General features: G+C 61.0%; 3 protein-coding genes across 11 annotated transcripts; 1 reads left to right on the forward strand and 2 right to left on the reverse strand.

Moving 5' to 3' along the window:
* Nucleotides 1-53: 53 nt before the first annotated feature.
* On the reverse strand, nt 54-5,607 carry LOC104010402 (flavin-containing monooxygenase 5). 8 transcript variants are annotated; one of them, XM_087731780.1, is made up of 10 exons: nt 4,420-4,571; nt 3,830-3,987; nt 3,464-3,652; nt 3,218-3,380; nt 2,837-2,979; nt 2,240-2,439; nt 1,515-1,864; nt 1,078-1,150; nt 764-833; nt 54-487 (listed from the first exon to the last, which is right to left on the reverse strand). In XM_087731780.1, the coding sequence occupies exons 2-10, from the start codon at nt 3,959-3,961 to the stop codon at nt 293-295; spliced, it is 1,515 nt and encodes a 504-aa protein (XP_087587906.1). In that variant the 5' UTR covers nt 3,962-3,987; nt 4,420-4,571; the 3' UTR covers nt 54-292. The 8 variants fall into 8 exon arrangements, with proteins under 8 accessions (XP_087587906.1, XP_087587904.1, XP_087587901.1 ...); XM_087731778.1 differs by lacking the exon at nt 4,420-4,571 and adding an exon at nt 5,385-5,607 and having other exon boundaries at nt 347-833; nt 3,830-4,050; XM_087731775.1 differs by lacking the exon at nt 4,420-4,571 and adding an exon at nt 5,385-5,606 and having other exon boundaries at nt 347-833.
* Nucleotides 5,608-7,459: 1,852 nt separating this feature from the next.
* PLPP6 (phospholipid phosphatase 6) lies at nt 7,460-11,024 on the reverse strand. The gene is made up of 3 exons (XM_087733907.1): nt 10,951-11,024; nt 10,291-10,709; nt 7,460-8,364 (listed from the first exon to the last, which is right to left on the reverse strand). Exons 2-3 carry the CDS (start codon nt 10,691-10,693, stop codon nt 7,994-7,996), a joined length of 774 nt encoding a protein of 257 aa, XP_087590033.1. The 5' UTR covers nt 10,694-10,709; nt 10,951-11,024; the 3' UTR covers nt 7,460-7,993.
* A 164-nt stretch (nt 11,025-11,188) lies between these two features.
* On the forward strand, nt 11,189-14,002 carry FAM78B (family with sequence similarity 78 member B). 2 transcript variants are annotated; one of them, XM_087733906.1, is made up of 3 exons: nt 11,189-11,595; nt 13,059-13,601; nt 13,863-13,976. In XM_087733906.1, exons 1-2 carry the CDS (start codon nt 11,333-11,335, stop codon nt 13,579-13,581), a joined length of 786 nt encoding a protein of 261 aa, XP_087590032.1. In that variant the 5' UTR covers nt 11,189-11,332; the 3' UTR covers nt 13,582-13,601; nt 13,863-13,976. The 2 variants fall into 2 exon arrangements, with proteins under 2 accessions (XP_087590032.1, XP_087590031.1); XM_087733905.1 differs by having other exon boundaries at nt 13,059-14,002.
* The last annotated feature ends 4,467 nt before the right edge of the window (nt 14,003-18,469 follow it).

The following is an 18,469-nucleotide window of genomic DNA, read 5'->3' on the forward strand; positions in this document are numbered from 1 at the left end:
CTCCTGGCACGGAGGGGGACAGGGTGGTGTCAGGAATGGGACGGACGCCTGGCTCTGTTTAACACACTTTTATCCAGTTAGGAAATGTGTTGTGCCTTTGCTGCTTAGCTCTTGTGTGAGTGTAGCCAGTGGTGGCTCAGCCAGGTTATAGGCAACAGGAAAGCCGGTGCAGCCCAGCTGGGTCGAAAGCACTGCCCGAGAGGGACTGGATTTTACCCTGCTTGTGAGCAGGTTTCCTTGTCCATCCCTGGTGGCGGCTCCCTGGGAGGAGGTGCAGAGCGGGCACCAGGCGTTATTTTGGCAGCTGGGGAGGCTCCACGCACCCCGAGCTTGCAGTGTGGCCACAGCGGGGCCTTTCCGGGCAGGACGAGGGCTCCTGCCAGCACTGGGGTGCACAGGCTGCTGTGGGGCAGGGGGTGGCTGGCCAGCCCTGCTGGCACACCACAAAGCCTTCCTTCCCTCTGGGCAGCCCAGCAAGAGCAGACACCTACAAGTAAGCAAAAATGATGGCGAGGACGGCCACGGCCCCAACCAGCTTGAAGATGAGGGGCACAGTGGGGGCCGAGGGGTGCTCCTCCACACGCCGCGTCTGCATGGGCTTGATGATGCGCTGCCGCTGGGTGAGGATGGCCTCCCTGGCACCCGCCCACTCGCCCGGGCCCTGCAGGCGGTACTGGTACGGCGTGCAGGGCCCAAAGACCACCTCCAGCGCCAGCTTGGGGTCGGTGAGGAAGAGGGCAAGCAGGTTGGGCTTGACCCCCACCTGGCAGGCGAGCTCGTCCATGTAGGGGATGTAGTCCACCTGGATGGTGTGCCGCCGGCTCCTCACGTACCTGCGGGCAGGGAGGGCAGGGGGGCGCTGGTGGCAGAGCCAGCAGATGCCCCGTGCGCCGGCAAGGTGGTATTGGACAGACCGCCATTGGGAAGGATCAGCAGGGTGGGGGTAGTGCAGCCAAGCGCATCCCTGCCATCCATTGGCAAAGCCAAATGTGCCAGGACGCAGCCATGGGACAGGACGGGTGCCCATGAGCAGCCGTGTCCAAACCAGCCCCTTCCCTGTTCCCGGGGGGATCTTACCGCTTTGCCATCGCTTCCGTTTTCTGCTTGATGTCAGCCTCCATGTCGTGCCGTGGGGGCAGCTTGTTCAGCCCTAGGGAGGATAAGCCACAGCATGGGGGTGCTGCACCCCACTGGCAACATTGGCCGCTGCGGTGCCCTTGCCTGGGTGCTCTGCCCCTGCTGGCACCACTGTGGCGAGCGGTCTGGCACCTGAGGCATGTCCAAGCTCCTCAGGATGGGAAGGAGCAGCCCATGGGGCTGAGGGTACGGATGTCCCTGCACTGCTCAGGCAAAAGCCCAGCTCCGCATGATGGCTGAGAGACGGCCATGCCATTGCCCACAACCAGGATGGCACAGCTGGCTGCTATGTCCCAAACACAGCTGGACACCATCTGCCCCGGGTCCGGGGGCGCAGGCTCAGGCTGCAGCCACAGGGGAGGTTTCCCCTCACGTACCCTTGAAGACGCGGGTGGCCCAGCGACACTGGAGCTCGGAGATTGGCATGATGGCGCCCAGGGGCTGGATGAGGCCGATGAAAGCCAGCGTCGGCTTCTCCAGGTCGGGGGGGAACATGAATTTGTAGAGGGAGATCTGGTTCTCCACCACCTTCACGCAGCCCTCGAGGAAGGGGAAGGAGAAGCTGTATCCCGTGGCAAAGACCACAGCATCGATGTCTTCCCTGGTGCCATCCGCAAAGATGGCAGATGTCTCCGTGAACTCCTGGACATTCGGCTTCACCAGCACCTTGCCCGAAATGATACGGTTGGGCAGGTCGTCATTGACGGACGGGTGCTGGTCAATGATCCTGGAAGGCACAAGGAGGCATCAGGGTGCTGGGGTGGGGTGTCTCTGCTCCGTGTCCTGCTGCGGCCACTGCTCCCTGCTCCGAGGATGCTCATCCCCAGGGATGCTCAGCCCTGAGGATGCTCATCACCAATGGGGCTGGTCCCCCATGGATGCTCGGCAGCTGCTACTGCACTGGTGCCACCAAGGGTCCCCAGAAGGGGCACTAGTGGCTCCCTCAAGCATTGCCTGGTCACACCACAGCTATTAACTGGGTTTCCAGGGCTGGTGCCTCGGCCCCAGCCTGGACACAGGGAGCATGGAAATGGCCAAGCAGGGCTGGACACGGGGGGATCTGGGGGGGTCCCTCCTGGGCAGGGGGAGCTTTTGTTGGCACCTGTGCTTTGGCTTCAGGCCGTAGTGCGAGTGGTCAAACCTCGCGTTCAGCTGCTTCTCTGCAAAGTCGCTCACCATGGAGGGGCTCATCAGCTGCTTCAGGAACGTCTTCATGCGGGTGGTGAAGACGACGTCAATGGGGTAGCCCTGATCTCCAACACGGTTGAGTATCCATGCACCCCGACGAGTGCTAAGGAAGACCTGGGTGAGGAAGGAAGCATCGCCTCCTGAAGGCTGTGATGGTCCTGGGGGGCCATGTCCTCACACCAGGATCACGCCTCTTCACACTGCCTGGGTGTTGGGCAAAGACCCAGAGCGAGCCAGAGGTGGGCACCAGGCAGGGAGAGGTAGGGAAGAGCCACAGGGGCAGCCCCAGCCCAGGGCTCGGGGATGGAAATCAGGGTATTGTATGGGATCGAGTCTCAGCTGCCACTGCTGCCCGGCAACTGGGATTGCCAGGTGCCGGCACTGCCAAATGCAGCGAGTGCTAGGACAGAGTGGCGGCTGTGCCAGCGCCTTGGTCCTGGTGTCCCTGTGGAGCCGGCAGTGTCCCACGGGGGGCTGCCCTGCCTGCCGGGACCCTGCTCCTGCTGCTCACCTGCTTGGCCGTTTGGCTGATTTCCACGGCCAGGTCCAACCCTGAATTCCCAATCCCAATGACGACGACCCTCTTGTCTGTGAAATCCTGGGCATCCTTGTAGTCTCTGCTGTGGAGGTAGCGGCCCTTGAACTTCTCGATGCCTGCGGGTGGGGAGGAGGGATGCTTGGCTTCCTGGTGCTGGAGGGTCACCTCCCCAAAAACTGAAGTGGGGACACTCCCTGGCCCCTCCAGTCCCCTCCTGGGTAGCATGGGAGCGCTCCCCGTGTTGAAGCAAGGCAGGTAACCACTGAGGCTGGGAGGAAGAGCAGCAGGGCGAACAGGGGTTCCCATGGCTGAGCTTTCTGGGGTCTCTCCTTGCACCGGGGCGCGGGGCGGTACCTGGGAAGGCGCTCAGCGGGAGGTGCGCCTCGGTGTGGTGCCCGGTGCACACCAGCACAGCGTCGAAGATGGCCGCCTCCTGCTTCCCCTCGCTCTCCGTCACCACCTCCCACTGGCCCGTGGCGGCAAAGTCGGGGCGCTTGGCCACGCGGCACACGCTGGTCTGGGTGCAGGGGGAGCGGGCATCAGGCACCCCGCGCCCCCCGGCCCTGCCACCGCCGCCCCCCCGGGACCCCCGGCCCTCACCCTGAAGCGGATGTGGCGGAGCAGGTCGAAGTGCTGGGCGTACATGCGGAAGTACTCCATGATCTTGGAGTTGTGCATGTAGTTGGGGAAGTCGTCGGGGATGGGGAAGTCGCTGAAGCACATCATCTCCTTGGAGGTGTTGATGATGACGGAGCGGTAGATGCTGGCGCGGCCCTCCTCAGGCTGCTCCTGCGGGAGTGGGGCGCAGCTTGGTGCTGGCACAGGGGCAGCACTGGGGAGGGATGGCTGGGGCTGAGGTGGTGGCCCTTTGTGTGGAGCCCCTGCCCTCAGCCAGGGCCACCGGCTGCTGATCCCCGGCTGCCGTGCTGCCGACCCCCACCAGGGCATGTGGCTCGCAGGGATTACCTCAAACCTCCAGAGCCCCCCGATGTCCCGGGTCCTCTCGAAGCAGACGGGCTCCAGCCCCTCTTGCAGGCAGGCTTTGATGGCGCACAGCCCGCTGCTGCCCCCTCCGATGATGGCCACCTTCTTCACCATGCTGCCCTCCACCACTGGGTCTCTGCCTGGGGACAGTGCCAGAGAGCGGGGCTGAGGGGCGAGGGGGGCAGCCGTGCAAAATTTTGGCCCTGTGCACCAAAGAGGTCCCAAGCTGAGAGGCAGCCCCCCAGAAGTCTGTCTGGGGCTGCGAGGCAACTGCTGTTCCAGGGACCTGGCCAGTGCTGGTGTTTTGCACCACTGAGGCGCTGCCTCTGGATGCCATGGGGAGAAATGCTATCGAGTGCCAAGGAGCCTCGAAATCTCCCTGCCCACGCCAAGTCCCGGCAATGGAGGCGTGCCAGAGTGCCGTGCCCTGCCTCGGGTACCGATGGCTCCCTCCCAAGTAGGTAACAACCCCTCCGCCCGCCCTTTGCCCTCTCCCTTCCCCGGGGAGATGTCTGTCACCGCCGCCCCAGCACCCATGGCGCTGGCGGCCGGCGGGGAGGCCCTCAACCGACCTGCGGCCGCGGGAGTGGCAGCCCGGGGAAGGCCAGCGGCAGGCGGAGAGCCGTGTGAGGGTCTCTGCTGGGTTGCTCCGACCTGTGACGCCGGACGGCGGCCTGGCTTTAGGGAGTGTGGCGGCGGCGAGCGGGGCCTCCCCCTCCGTCACTCCTCCCATGGGGCCCGAGAGAGGAAGCCAGCACCCAGCTGGCTACCGGCCAGCTGCTCGGCTTTTCCGGCAGCGGCTCTCGCCGCAGCCTCAGACAGCAGGGTAAGGAGCCATCCCACGCTCCCCACCAGGAACCCCCACGTGGGGACATGGGGTTGCAGGGGAGACAGAGACACAGCCAGTCCCCGTGGCATGCACGCCAGGTAAACAAACACTGCCCTGAACTTTTATCTCTGGGATTATCAGGATCAACCCGACCCTGTTCATGCTGGTACCCGGTAGCAGATGTGGCTCCGGCTGCTCCAGTGGCACACGGCACCTCATCGCCCCCCATGCCCCTGGACTGGGCATGTCAGCACAGTGTCCCCGTAGCCACAGCTCGCTCCTGGCCCATTGGAGGCCCGGGGCCAGCGGGACCCTGGTGCGAAAGACACCGCACCGCCAGGATGTCACTGGTGCCAGGGTGGTGGGTCTGGCTAGGAAGAGGCTCTCCCCAGCGGTGCGAGGCACAGACCGGCCGGCCTGGGAGCACACCGCTGGCTCCTGGTCCACTTGCAGCCAGCCAGCCCCTGGGGCTGCAGGGGAAATTTGCTTTCCTGTGTCCAGAGAGCTGAGCAAGGCACCTGGCTATGGAGGGGCCAAGCTCTGCAGCTGAAATGTTTTAACCTTCTAAAACTCATAGTATGTTTGCAGTAAATGTAATAAAGCTCTTTCTGTCCCCACTGTTGACAAGGGCTGCGCGGGGCAGAGGCGCCGAGCTGCCAGCCCACACTCCGTGCCTGCCTGTCGAAAAGCAACAAAAGCATCTCTTACCAGGTAGGGGGATCGGCACGGGGATGGCAAGGAGGCAGCACTGGCAGCGCTACCCTCCCTGCTCCGCTCTCAGCTGCCTTCTGGCTCTTTTGCAAGCTCTGCGGGGACTGCCCAAGGGCAGTCCCAGGTACAGGTACAGGGGACTTCTCCCAGCTCTCAACCCCACTGCCGTGCTATGAAACTTCTGTGCAGGTTGCCTTTGAATTTGCCCTTCTCCCTTGGCAGCTGCAAGAGGCTGCATAGCCCTGGACTTTGCCCCCGCTATGCTTGGGCTGACGGCCCAGCCGAACCGTGCCGTCAGGCACAGGGGATGGTGGGAGTGCACCAGCGTCAAGCCACGGCATTTCAGTCAAGACTGGCCTGTTGATATCCGAGGGAAAGCCATGGTTCTCCATGCCTGGCAAGCACTCAGGATGGGCAGTGTGGTGGGCAGCACGTGCAGACGCGCCTGCTCAAGGCTTCTGCAGTGGGCAGAGGTGCTGTGGGACAAGCCGAGGAGAAAGCACCAGTCTCCTCCTTCCTGTCAGCTGCCTGGCGCCTGTGCTCGGAGGAGCAGTGACAAGTGACAAGCATGGGAGGAGACCAAAGGTCTCACTGGCAGAGGTGGGGAGAAGCAGAGACGAGGTGAGAGGGCAGCCCCTGACCCAGCAGGGCTGCACACTGGTGATGGCCAGTGCCACCAAGCAGCTTGTGGAGGGTCCTGCAAGTGAGCCGGGAGCAACTTTTAGCATGCACGTGCATGTGGGAACAAGCCACAGGTGCACAGAATTGCTGCTGTACTGCTCCATGGCCTGGGGAGGAAGACCCCGACAGCTGTAAGAACCGCTTGGACGAAAAGCACCCTGTGTTTGGGAAAAAGTAGAGCTAAGATGTTCTGGCACAGCTCAACAAGCCCTGATCACCCCAAACTCTGACCACACTGGCGCGTGCCGCCTGCCTGCGATCCCGCAGCCACCGCAGAGCTCGTCTCTGCCTCGGGGTGGGAGGGCTGGCTGGGGTGGCCAGCTGCTGCCGCGCACGTGCCGCACCAGCCCAGCCGGCTGCTGGACGTGCAGTGCAACCCAGGGGATTTTTTTTTTTTTTTTGGCCACTGTACAAGTCCCAGACTGGAGTGCAAACCCACAGCTGGTAGCTTCACCAGCTCAGGGTGCCAGTAAGTCACAGCTCGGCTCTGGGGGAACCTTGTCATGCCAAGCACTCTCATTTCAGCCCCTGTGTAACTGACGGTGAGTGACAGACAGAGACAGGGTGCTCGTACCAGCAACCCTCAGGCTGCTCCTGCATACTTCACCCAGAGGAACAGCACACTTAAACACTGCGTGGTTTTAATATGACTTAATCCGTGGTTTCCAGGCCCTGAGCACACTAATAGACCTTAATGGCCATGACGAGCTTCACCTGGGCCCAATCACCCTCACCCACATGCTGGGAGCACTATTTAAGCTCAGTCTAGAGCCCCTTACTCCTTGTCTGGCTGTGGTCCCTGTTGATGTGGATCCTGTACTTTTTCTGGCTCAATCTCAGCCCTGGCTCATTACAGGGAGCTCCTCCTGGTCCCCTCCTGCCAAGGATGAGCAGTCTTCTATGAAAAACAGGCTGCCAGGACCAATGGTGCCAGGGTAAGAGAGCCAGCCTGCCCAGAGCACAGGGAGCCAGGGCCCCTTGCTGTGGGAGGTGCAGGTAAGGCTCAGCTCCCTGCTGCCCAGCAGCCTGGGCAAGGGTGAATTGCCAGCCAGGGCTGTGGGGAAGGGGCTCGCTCAGCAGTGTGCTGTCAGCAGTACTGGTAACATGCTGACAAACAGGAATTGCTGTGAATGCTCTGTACCCCCCGGGAGACTGAAAATCCTGTGGAGGGGGGAAGGAGCTGTAAAGCTCTGCACAAGGACTTCAGGAGCAGGCTGCTGCGGGGAGCTGCTTCCCCAGTTACCTGCTCTCTTAGAGTTGGCATGGATGGACCAAACCCTCAGTTGCACCATCCTTTCCCCATGGCTCTGGGAGCTGGGTGCTTGTGTCCTTCTCAGTTGAGATCTGGCTGCAACGCTTAAATCAAGAGCAATAGGGAAGAGACGCATTGCTTAGGAAGGCAGAGCTCTTTATAAACCTGAGGACAGACCCCAGTGAGTCCCCTCCAGGCAGACATTATGGAGCAGGCTGTGCAGGGCATGCTCACGACAGCAATATGGTCAGTGTACTTACAGCATACAGATACATGGGCAATTGCAGAGAAATCTCTGCAAAGCCACAACTACCACATACACCATGGGCTAACGCAGCAGGTGCCCAGCAAGGGCATACTGATTCACAGTATCAGCAGTGAGCTGCCAGATGAATGTGTTGAGCCCTTCCCAGGCTCTGCAGGGACTGTTTTATCCACAGGAGAACAGTCAGTGCAGCTGCTTGGCCACTGCACGCTCTACCTGATAGCCCATCAGGAGGGCAAAACAGCACCAAATGTCTAAGTGCGGGCCTAGGAGCCTGCAGCTCTGCTAGTGTTGAAGTCTTGGCTGGATAGATGGGCTCTAGGATGTGAGTTCAAGTGCCAGTATCCCCTCCCTGTGCACGCTTAGAAAACTGGGTGCGTGCCTCCTCCTTTGGGAGGGACCCAGCCATCAGTGGCTCCAGAGCGCAAAGAGGGCAGGTGCGCTGAGTGGGGACAGCCAGCAGTACTCCACCACGCTGTACAGCGCGTAGCCCAGCAGCAAACCAAAGAGCACGTCCGTCACGTTGTGCCTGCCCAGCATAACCCTTGAAACGCCGACGATGAGAGCCCAGAGCACCACGAGGACTCGCAGCGGGACGGCGAGCACCAGGTGGTGCAGAACGAAGCGGCAGACCAGGGCGGCTCTGGTGGCGTGGCCCGACGGAAAGGAGTACTTGTCCACTGAGATGGTGACGAACATGTCCATCTTGTTGTGGGTGGGTCGCCGCCGCTTGACGAGCCCTTTCACCACGGCCACCAGCACGAGATCCAGCAGCAATGCTAGGAGACAGTAACAGGGAGTGAGCAAGAAAGGAAGGGTTTGTTTCCCTCCCCCCCCCCCCCCCCCCCCCATGGAAAACAAGGCAAGAATCAAACCAAAGCCATTAGCTAAGAAAACAAGCATTTGGCTACCAAAACCTGCTAAGAGAAGGCAGTATTTCCTATGGCTACGATGCCCAGATAGGGAGACCATGGCACTCATCCAGTGCTTGGCTTTCTCCAGCATGAGAACATCTTCAGTCTCCGCTCTTGCTGCACGCGGCCTCTGCCTGCCACAGCCAGCGACAGGACTTGACCTGGCTCGCACCTGAGAGCTCTTGTTTCTGTGTAAAATCTGATCTCACCACGACTCGGGGCTCAAACTGACCCTTAATCTGAAGGCAGCAGAGGGGTTAATATTCCCCACAACTCCCTTCCTGTCAGCCTGTGCTGCCTCAGCATTGCTTTGCCTCCCCTCATGGCTGGGGGTCAAACTACCCGGGTGAATGATCAACCCACTTCAACCATGGCTCAGGGCGAGGGGTCCTGAGCTTGCATGGTGCTGCCAGGGCTCCCGCAGTCTGGCTTCTCCCTGCTGCTGGGGGGGAATTAATGCCAGAAAGTTAACCATGCTTTGGTTTTCAAGAGTTGAATAAAGGATGATTTAAATAATGCCAGCTAAAGGTTGTTGTAGTAGAAGTCAGAGGCGAAGCACACGTGAGAAGTGTTCAGCCAGTATTTGGCAAGAGCAGCTTCTCACGTAGGGCAGAGAGTGCTTTCTCCATCCCTGTTAGCTCAGCTGGCGCAGCGCTCACAGCCAGGGCTACTTCTTCCAAGGAAGCCTTGTATGAGGGACTGACTTCTGCTTGCCCTAAGGCTTGTTTCTGCGCACTAAATCTTTCAGCCACTTCAGTTCATTCCCTTTGGTTAATCATTTAAGAACAAATATTTTTTTTCCACATGTGACCCTAGTTCAATTGCTTTGTTTTTCCCCATGTGGTTTGGAAGATTCAGCTTGGAAATTAGGGAAAACTCCTCCTCCACGGGGGTGCTGCGACCCTGGGACGGGGCCCCAGAGAGGTGGGTGGCTCTGGCCCAGAGCGCTGAGGGCCAGAGAAGGCCCTGGTGCTGGGACACCTCGGAGCAGAGGTGAGGTCAGAGGCTTCCAGGTCCCTTCCCACAGCTCTGCTGTGAGACTGTAATTTAACCATGTGCTGCTAGGTGAAAAAGATGCACAAAACCATTTTTCCCACCGAGCAAATTTCAATTTAAATGATAAGCATGAGGTACCAATTATTTGCAACTTAATAAAAGAGTAAGAACCTGAAAAGGTCTGTTCCTCTGGAGCTACTACAGTTTCTAAATGAGCAAAAATGAAGAATCTAAGTATACCTAATAGGACAGGATGCTGGGGGGGTGGAGGGGCATATTACACCACACGAAATTAAAATGCATGCTTTAAACCAAGTTTCCTTACTGGCTGATAGAGATCAATCTGTGCAGGTACTGCCTGCAGGGAGCCCAAGAGTGCAGACATCCGTGTGCCAGAGCAGCTTTTCAGGGAAAAGGGCGGGTGTCTCAACACTAGGCCGCTGCACCTGGAATGCGCTGTTCTGATAAGCTAAAGAACTAAAAGAGAGTTCAGCTCCCTGAAAGTTTTGTGCAACTGCAGGAGCAGTTTAGCTGCCAGAAGTTTCGCAGTGTGTGGTTGGAGCTGTGACAGATGAGCCATGCCCACGCCACCACTCCTCCAGCCACAGGGTTGCTCACTCTGGTACCAGGCGCCCCAGGTGAGCCTGTACCAGTTACTCAAAATCAGCCGGCTCCCTCAGGGCTGCAGGAGGCTGAGGTTGACTCGGCTCTGCCCCGTCCTCCAGGTCCCATCCTCCCCCCGCGGCTCCAGCCAGCCCCCGCCTGCGGAGCCCCTTGGTGAGCCCCCAGCCTCACCGAAGAGCAGGTTGAGCAGCACCTCCCTGGCAGCTGAGCTGTCGCTCTGGCAGAGCCCGTAGAAGGTGCCCAGCAGCCAGGGGATGCCGTGCCCCGAAACCTCGATGACCTTCATCAGGGGCCGTGCGCTGCCCCAGGCCGAGCCCTCTCCGGCGCAGACGCCCAGGCGCTTGGAGGCCCAGAGGTCGATGGCGAGCAGGGAGCTGAGGGCGATGCCCAGGAAGGAGGGGTTCAGCTTCATGCAGTCCTCCTCGGGCAGCGGGGCCGCCGCGGAGCCGCCCGACTCCTTGCGGCGTGAGGGGCTGTCCGGGGCGCCGGGGCTGCGCTGGCTGACGAGGGACAGGAACTCCGGGCGGCTGCTGCCGCCGCCGCGTCGCTCGCGGCTGCTGCGGGGGCTCGGCATGGCGAGAGGCGGCGGCCTGGGGGAGGCGGGGACCGGTCACCGGCTGCCGGGCCTGCTCTGCCGCCCGGGAGCCCGCCGGTCACCCCCTGCCCGCGCCTGCTTCTCCCTCCACCTCACCGCAACCCGCTGCCGGCCCCGGGCCTGGCCCCGCACCCTGCCCGGCACCTCCCGCTGCCGCCCCGCCGGGGCCCGCCTCCCCCCTCCCGCTCTGTCCCCGCCGCTGCCCGCGCCCCCCCCCCCCCCGGCTCGCCCGGTACCAGGCGGCCCCGGCGCGGCCCCGCTTCCTCTTCCGCCTCCCGCCGTGACGCAGCCGGTTGCCATGGAGCCAGGACGCCCCGGCGCGGGGGCCGCGGCGCCCCCTGGCGGCGGGGAGGTCCCCGCCGCGCCCCGGGGCGGGGATCCCTGGCCGAGCCCCGCCCCGCGCACGTGCCCGCCCCGGCCGGCGTACGGCAGCCGGCGAGGGCCGCAAGAGGCGCGGCGGCGGACGGCGTCTTCGCCCTGCCGGCGCCGGTGCGGGCGCCGGTGCGCGGGCGGCGATGCGCGGCGGCGGGCGGGCGGCGGCGGGGGGACGGGCCGCCCCCCCGGCCCCGCGGCTCGGCGGCGGCGGCGGCGGGTGACGACGGCGCGGCGGCGGCGGCGATGGGGTGCCTGCAGAGCGTGGCCTGCAAGGCGCGGGTGCGTCGGGAGCAGATCGTGGTGTCGGACGTGTCGGCCACCATCGAGCCGGCGGCCACCGCCATCGAGGAGAGCTCGCCGGTGGTGCTGCGGTACCGGACGCCCTACTTCCGCGCCTCGGCCCGCGTCCTCATGCCGCCCATCGCCCGGCGGCACACCTGGGTGGTGGGCTGGATCCAGGCCTGCAACCACATGGAGTTCTACAACACCTACAGCGACCTCGGCGTGTGAGCACCGGCACCGGGGCGGGAAGGGGGACGGGGGCGCGGGGGCCCTGCGGCCGGCACCGGGCCGGGCACGGCACGGGCAGGCTGGCACCGGCCGCGGGCCTCCGCCCGGCTCCCCGCCTCCCCGCCGCTGCGCCCCGGGCCCCGGGCCCCGGGCCCCGGCTGTTGCACCCCTGCCCCGCCTCTGCACCCGCGGCCGCGCACGGGCATCGCCTTCACCCTGCTCCCGGCTCCCCCCGTCCCACAGCCGGCTCCGGCGCCGGCCGGGCGGCCTGACGCTGGCTGGTTCGAGGGCTTTGCAGCCGCCGTCCCCCGCCAAGTCTCGTTTCTTCTGGGGCTGGGTCGTGAGCGCGGGCGGTGCTGGGGGATTTGCCCCCTTGGCTTGTGTTCAAAGGGGGAAGCGTTGCCGTGCTCGGCAGAAACGCCTGCTGGAAACCAACTTTTCCCGAGGCCGAGTGCGCGGGTGTCTCGGGGGGACGCCGAGGGGCAAAGCTGTCGGCTCTGTCGCTGTGTCTCCTCCCGTTCGGAAGGGGTGATGTGAGAGGCGGCAGCGAATGGCCGGAGGGGCCCGTTCTGGCGGCCTCCCGCTGCCGGTGCCCGGGGGTGCCAGCGCGGGGTGGCGTGCCCGGGCACCGGGGGAGCAGCGGGTCCTCGTGCTGCCCGCCCGCGTCCTGGCGTCATGGCAGATTCGTTTGCACGTGGCACTGGAGTGCTTGGGGACGTTGGAGCGAGGGGAGGTCGTCTCTTGTCCGGGGGATGGCAGCCAGGTGTCCCCAGCCGCTTGCAGGCAGCTCCAGAGCCCAGACGCGTTTGAAGCCAGAGCCTGGACTCAGCGGGAGGTTTCACCAAAACTCCCCTCTTGTAATTGCCACGTGGCGGTCGTCTCCCTTGCCGTAGCTGCGCGGTGTTGCTAACGTGGTCGGCAGCCAAGATTTGGGCTGGAATTTCCCCCTCAGCCATATTGCAGGGATTTCATCGCACCAGCGGCAGGCGTAATTGCGGTGTTTAATTATTGTATGTGTCTCTGTGCAGACACGTGTATTTAGAGGCATAAAAATTGCAGAGCTTTATCGCAGGAGGGGGCTGCTGACAGTCTTGGTCAGTGCCGCGGTCGCGGTGCTGCAGCTGGCAGATGGGGAAGGCTGTTCTGCTCTGTCGCAGGAGCTGATTAAGGAGAGAGTGGCCCCAGAGAGGCTCAGCAATGAGTTTTGGTCCAGTTGGTTTGATTGCAGGTTAATTAAAACAGTGTTTTGCTGGCAGAACAAAGGCTTCGGCTAGCCGTGACTGGCTTGGCAAAGGAACTGAAGCCAAATTTGTTCTTGAAGGAGGTCCTTGAGAGCTTGCTGCAGGCAGGGAGAGGGTCCCCAAGCTGCTTGCCTCCTTGTTGCTCCCTCCCTGTCCCTTGCCGGGCACTGTCGCTGCCGTTTCCCTGCTAACCTGGCCTTTCTCTTCCCATTTGCTAGGTCAAGCTGGGAGCTGCCCGACCTGCGAGAAGGAAGAGTAAAAGCCATCAGCGATTCAGATGGCGTGAGCTACCCCTGGTACGGAAACACCACAGAAACTGTGACCCTGGTCGGGCCCACTAACAAGATCTCTAGGTTCTCGGTGAGCATGAATGACAATTTCTACCCCAGCGTGACGTGGGCTGTCCCTGTGAGCAACAGTAACGTGCCGCTGCTGACCAGGATTAAAAGGGACCAGAGCTTTACCACGTGGCTGGTGGCCATGAACACCACCACTAAGGAAAAGATCATCTTGCAGACTATAAAATGGAGGATGCGAGTGGACATTGAGGTTGATCCCATGCAGCTGCTGGGGCAGCGGGCACGGCTGGTGGGAAGGACTCAGCAGGAGCAGCCCCGGATCCTCAGCAGGATGGAGCCCATCCCACCAAACGCACTAGTGAAACCCAACGCCAACGATGCCCAAGTCCTCATGTGGAGACCCAAGCGAGGCCAGCCTATAGTTGTGATACCTCCCAAGTAGAGCAGCGCCAGTGCGCGCATGTGAGGACCTGGGTGCTGTCAGCCTGCTGCAAACGAACGGGGTTTCTGAGCCAAAGTAGACCTCTTTGGTTCTCCTGCCTTTGTAGCTGTGGTTGGAATCATGGCTCCTCCTTAGTCAGAAAGAGAGCCTGGCCGGCGCGGGGGCGCGGAAGAAGGATCGCTGAGCTGGAGGATTTCCCAGGAAGCAGAATTGAGTACTTCTTAGGGGCTTGCGGCTGGCAAAGAGGCTGTCTGACCTAAACGACTCATCTTTCCTTGCAGGGCAGTGCAAGGAGCATGAGTGCAATCGAACCGTGCCTGTGGCAAATGCTGCTTTCCACCCAACTGGAGGGAGAAGTGGAGACCGTGCCTGCTGGACATGGAGGGCTCCTGCGGTGACCCTTCCTGCCGGGGTGCGGGTGTCCCCGCGGTGTCTATACCTATGCATTTCAGATCGATAATCAGCCCCTCGCCCTGCCCGCTGGGACTGGGCAGGAGGGCCTGGGAGTGGAGCGGGAGCCTGATGCTGGCCATCACCGCTGTCCGGGAGGGGTTTTCCGCAGCCAAGGGGAAGCGGGATGTTTTGCATGCGTCTGGGTGTGTTTGGAGTAGTTGTGAGCGTAGGAGATGCCATAGCTCTTTTCCGTCTTGGAGTGAGATCTAAGGGCAGGTTAGATGTCCTTTTGTTTTAAGGTGCACTAAATCTTTGCAGTTCCTCAACCTTCCCCCCTCCCCCCAAAATCCCGCTGGCCCTTTTCTTGTGGAAGCAAAACTGATTCTCAGCCGAGCAAGAAACTGGGAGCCTGTTCACCCAGCCCAGGGCGAGCAGGCACTCGCTGACCATGGGGTATCCAAACCAGCTTGGAGTTACCCTGGGACTCACACGCTTCCGCTGCAGACCCAAGTCTCTTGCAAGAAGTTGGGTGCTTGCTCATTTTCCACGCAAATGCTGGCTTACGTGGAGATCCTCCTCCCCCTCAGCCACCCAGGGAGCAGGGTCGATACCGGCAGGGACGCCGGCACTGGCAGGGAGGGGACGGCATGCCTTGCGGTAACTCCCCAGGCTCTGCAGGGGTGGGGGTCTCCTCTCCATGGGTCAGAGGCAGGGATGTGAGCAGAGGCTGCACGGGGCAGGCCTGGGTTTGCCTGGGAAGGAGGAGGCACTGCCTGGGTGCTGCCTCCTGCTGCTGCAGGCATTTGGGGGGCAACAGGGGGTTTTCTTTGCCTTTCTCCTCGCCCCTCGCTGCCTGGATGGCTGGCATTGTCTGGTCTGCGGGGCGGTGCTGGTGCCATTGGCTGCCACCTGCAATTCCCGACATTTTGCCCTTGGGATGCAGCAGAGGCAAAAGCCGCGGCTGCGCTGCCAATGCCCCAGGTGCCCTGCCACTCCTGGGCAGATGGTTACGGCTTTCGCTGCTTTGTTCACTCCATCTGCTGCCCCGGCACGAGCCCTGTGGCTCCTCCGGCTCACGCCCCTGCTTTCGCACCACGGGAGGTTTGTGCCACCCTGGGGATGTGGGTAATTCCCTCTGGAAGGGTCCCATCTGCTGTCTCGCTGCCAGGAGAGCCTGGGGAGGGTTGCCATATTCGGCACTTCCATGCACAGCCTTTCCTGCGGTATTAGCAGCACTGCCCTCAGCCTGGCTGTCGGGACGCCCAGCCCGGCGCTGCTTTGCTCCTCCCGGTGTGCCGGCACATCCTTGTGGCATCGCTCCGCAGAGCGTGGCCGAGCTCCTGCAAAGCTTCAGCCATGCCTTGTGCTTTTCCAGGGCGGGATGTGCACCCCGGTCCCCGCTGGCGAATGGGCTCCCCAGGCATCTTAGACCAAAAATCCCTGTGAAATCCCCGTGCTACTTATTATTCTCAGTAGTGTTTGCTGCTGATTCGGTTCTATTTATTTTTCTTTTGGAAGCGTTGCATTTTGATGCCTCGACGCACACTTCCTTGTGCCGGGACCGGCGGTCCTGCTCCTCCCGCTCGGCCTCGTGGGCGAGCTGGGAACCTGCTGCTTTCGGTGCCTATGTCTGGGTTTTGCCGGGGGCTACAGCCTTGCGGTGGGAGAATTTTGGAGGGAGAGGGGGCTCTGAGCTTTGGTTTGTTGTGTTTTCTGGAGCAAAGCTTTTACTGGGAGCTTGCCAGCACGGGAAGGTGTCCTGCTCTTGTGAGACTCTGCCCATGGTTTTGTCCTGGTACGGGATCGACGGCAGCTTTTGCCATCACTGATGTTTCATTTTTCAAAAAGCGTGGGGAAGAGGGTTAGAAACTTTAAATACAGTTTTCCTTAAGATTGGGGGGAGGAGGAGGAAGAGTAAGCACCTTTCAGTTTGAAATAAGGCAGATGTATGTTTGTGACCCAGCGGGACAGAAACGTCCGTGGCAGCACTAGCACTAAAAAGCCAGAGAAAGAGGTTCCCTGCCAAACAGGTAGCCCCGGGGTGGGCTCCTGACCAGGAGAGGATGCTGCATCCAGAGAGGCTGTGCGAGCCAGCTCCCCAAAACCCGCGGGGAAGGGCCGGGGCTGTGCTTGGGGGCTGCGCACCAGCCGTCAGCCTGGGGAGCTGCTGTGGCACTGCCGAGGTGCCAGCCGGCTGGGAACGGGGGAGCTGGTGCAGGGATGCTGTTGAATTCGTTGCCACCTTTTGGGATGTGCTGGCCGTCTGGAGCCTCGACACATTGTCTGCTGCGTCAGCATGACACCGAGACAGCAGCGGCTGCTGTTTCTGTCCGTGCGTGTCTGCAGCATCCCCTGGGAGGTGCTCGGTGCCTGGCCGCAGCTGTGTGCCTGCGCTGCCAGGGCTGCCCCAGCCTGCAGGCAGGCTCTGGCTGAGCCCCGGGGCCATGCCTCTGTGTTCCCCTCTCCAGGCTCCTGTGCTGGCTCCTTCTCCGACAGCTGGATTTGATGCACTTAACTCGGTTTGATGCATGGGTTGTCTTCATAGGCATTTCCCCATTTAAAAAAAAAAAAGTTTGTAAGAATTGTTTGCAAAAGAAAAATTGCAAACAATATTTGCAAAAACTTGCAGGCATTTTGCATGTTTGCAAAAGGTGCGTGTTCACGCTCGGAGGGAGTTGCTGGGCGAGCCTCTCCCTGAGCTCAGTAGCACTGACTGCTGGAGCCTGGCGGCGGGTGGGAGCTCCCATGTGTGAGTCTGGGTTCAGCTCACGTCCCCGTGGCCTGCAGCTGTACTGACGGGTGCCCCGAGCAGGAGCCCTTCCCCGCACCCCTCTTTTGTACCAGCACCCTGTTATCTCAGGGAGGGGCAGGTCACGGGAATGCCCACCTGCACGCTGCCCTGAGCCTCGGGGTGTCCCTTCCCCTCCGTCCCCATCCTCGGGCCACTTATTTATTTATTTATTTATTTATTTATTTATTTATTTATTTATTTATTTTCAGGTTTATTTAAGTTATTTATTGGTATTTATTGACGGCTGGAAGTTGGGGGGTCATTTCTGCTGGATGGCAGGGGCAGCTGGGTCCCCCCCCCGCCCAGCCCCCTGCATTTTGGGGTGCTGCCACATGTTCGGGAGCACCGCTGGGGAGGGATGCTTGCAGGCCCCCGCGCTCCCGTCCTCTTTCGGAGCCGGTGGGGAGAAAGGAAGGGGAATCACATCGGTGCCTGCAGGGAGGACACGCGGTGCCTGTCCCCTTCCCGCAGAAGCTCGAAGCCCCTGTGCCCCCTCCCCAGGTGCTGTGCTCCCTCCCCTGCCCGTCCGTATTTATTGACCCAGCCTCCTGGCATTTCTCCACTTGGCTCCCGCTGGATTTGCTGTTGCCAGTTTCTGGAGATGGTGAGAAGAGCCAGGACGTGTGGGTGTCGCTATGGAGAAAAGACCAAACCAGGTATTCTGCTGCCGCGTGGGGAAAATCGCAAGGAGGAGAAGAGGAAAGCTGGTTTTGCAGAGTGCCTTAAAAACAAATGACTTTACTGAGTAGGGGGCTTGGCTTCTGTCTCTGGATGTTATTACCAACTCGAACAAATGTTGCATTTCACTTCTCTGGGATTAAAAGAAAACCACTCGAGCTGTACTGGAACCAAACCCTGTGTTTGCTTGAGTCCGTCTGGCTGGCTTGCACCTCCGGGGCCATGGCAGCGCCGGGGAGCAGGCAGGAATTTGTGGGCTCTCGGCCATCCTGGCACAGCCGTGGGACCAGCGGCTGCCCCTGCCGGCTTTAAGCCCCTGGGTCTGGTGATGGGACTCGCTCCCCCTTGTCCTGACCCACAGGTGGCTTCTCTGGTGTCCCAGAGGGGTTGTGCTGGCCCTGCAGTGCCCCTTCCCCGGGGATGCTGAGAGCAGCCTGCTTGCATAAAGCTTGTGGTGGGGCCGTGTCCTCGGGCTGCCTCGTGCCTTCCAGAAATTGGGCAGTTGGTTGGAAAGCTCTGGTGGGGGGCGGGCAGACAGCCCTTTTTTCCCTTAGGAAACTAGATGAAGGCCAGGGCAGTGTGCCGAGGGACCGGCAAGAAACCCAGGAGCTCCTGCAGCCTGGCCATAGGGAACTAGGGAATGTGCCAAGCTTGATAAGGCTGAAAAACTACACAGAAAAGGGATGTTTCCCTTTTGAAATTGCAAAGCCCCCCTCCCACTTCTTACAGAGCAAAAGAGGGGGAACAAGAGTCAACCCAGAAACCAGGTGACTTTGTTTTCTAGTATGGATAACAGCGAATTTCATAACGAAGGTTCATTTAAAAGTCATTTGGGGAAAAATAGAATATTCACTGCATAGTTCCTGGAGGCAATTAAATATTAATATGAACCCTTTTTTTTTTGGGTAATAAAAGAGCGCGTTCTCTGAAATGCAGCCATGTTTGGGGAAGGATGTCCTCAGAAGGGTGTCCTGGCCTGCACGCCGGGGTGAAGGAGGACAGCGATGGGTGCTGGGAGAAGCCAGT

The sequence above is a fragment of the Nipponia nippon genome, unplaced genomic scaffold (assembly GCF_047370975.1).
Source record: "Nipponia nippon isolate SJK-2023a ecotype South Korea unplaced genomic scaffold, ASM4737097v1 scaffold_5, whole genome shotgun sequence".
Classification (NCBI taxonomy): Eukaryota; Metazoa; Chordata; class Aves; order Pelecaniformes; family Threskiornithidae; genus Nipponia; species Nipponia nippon.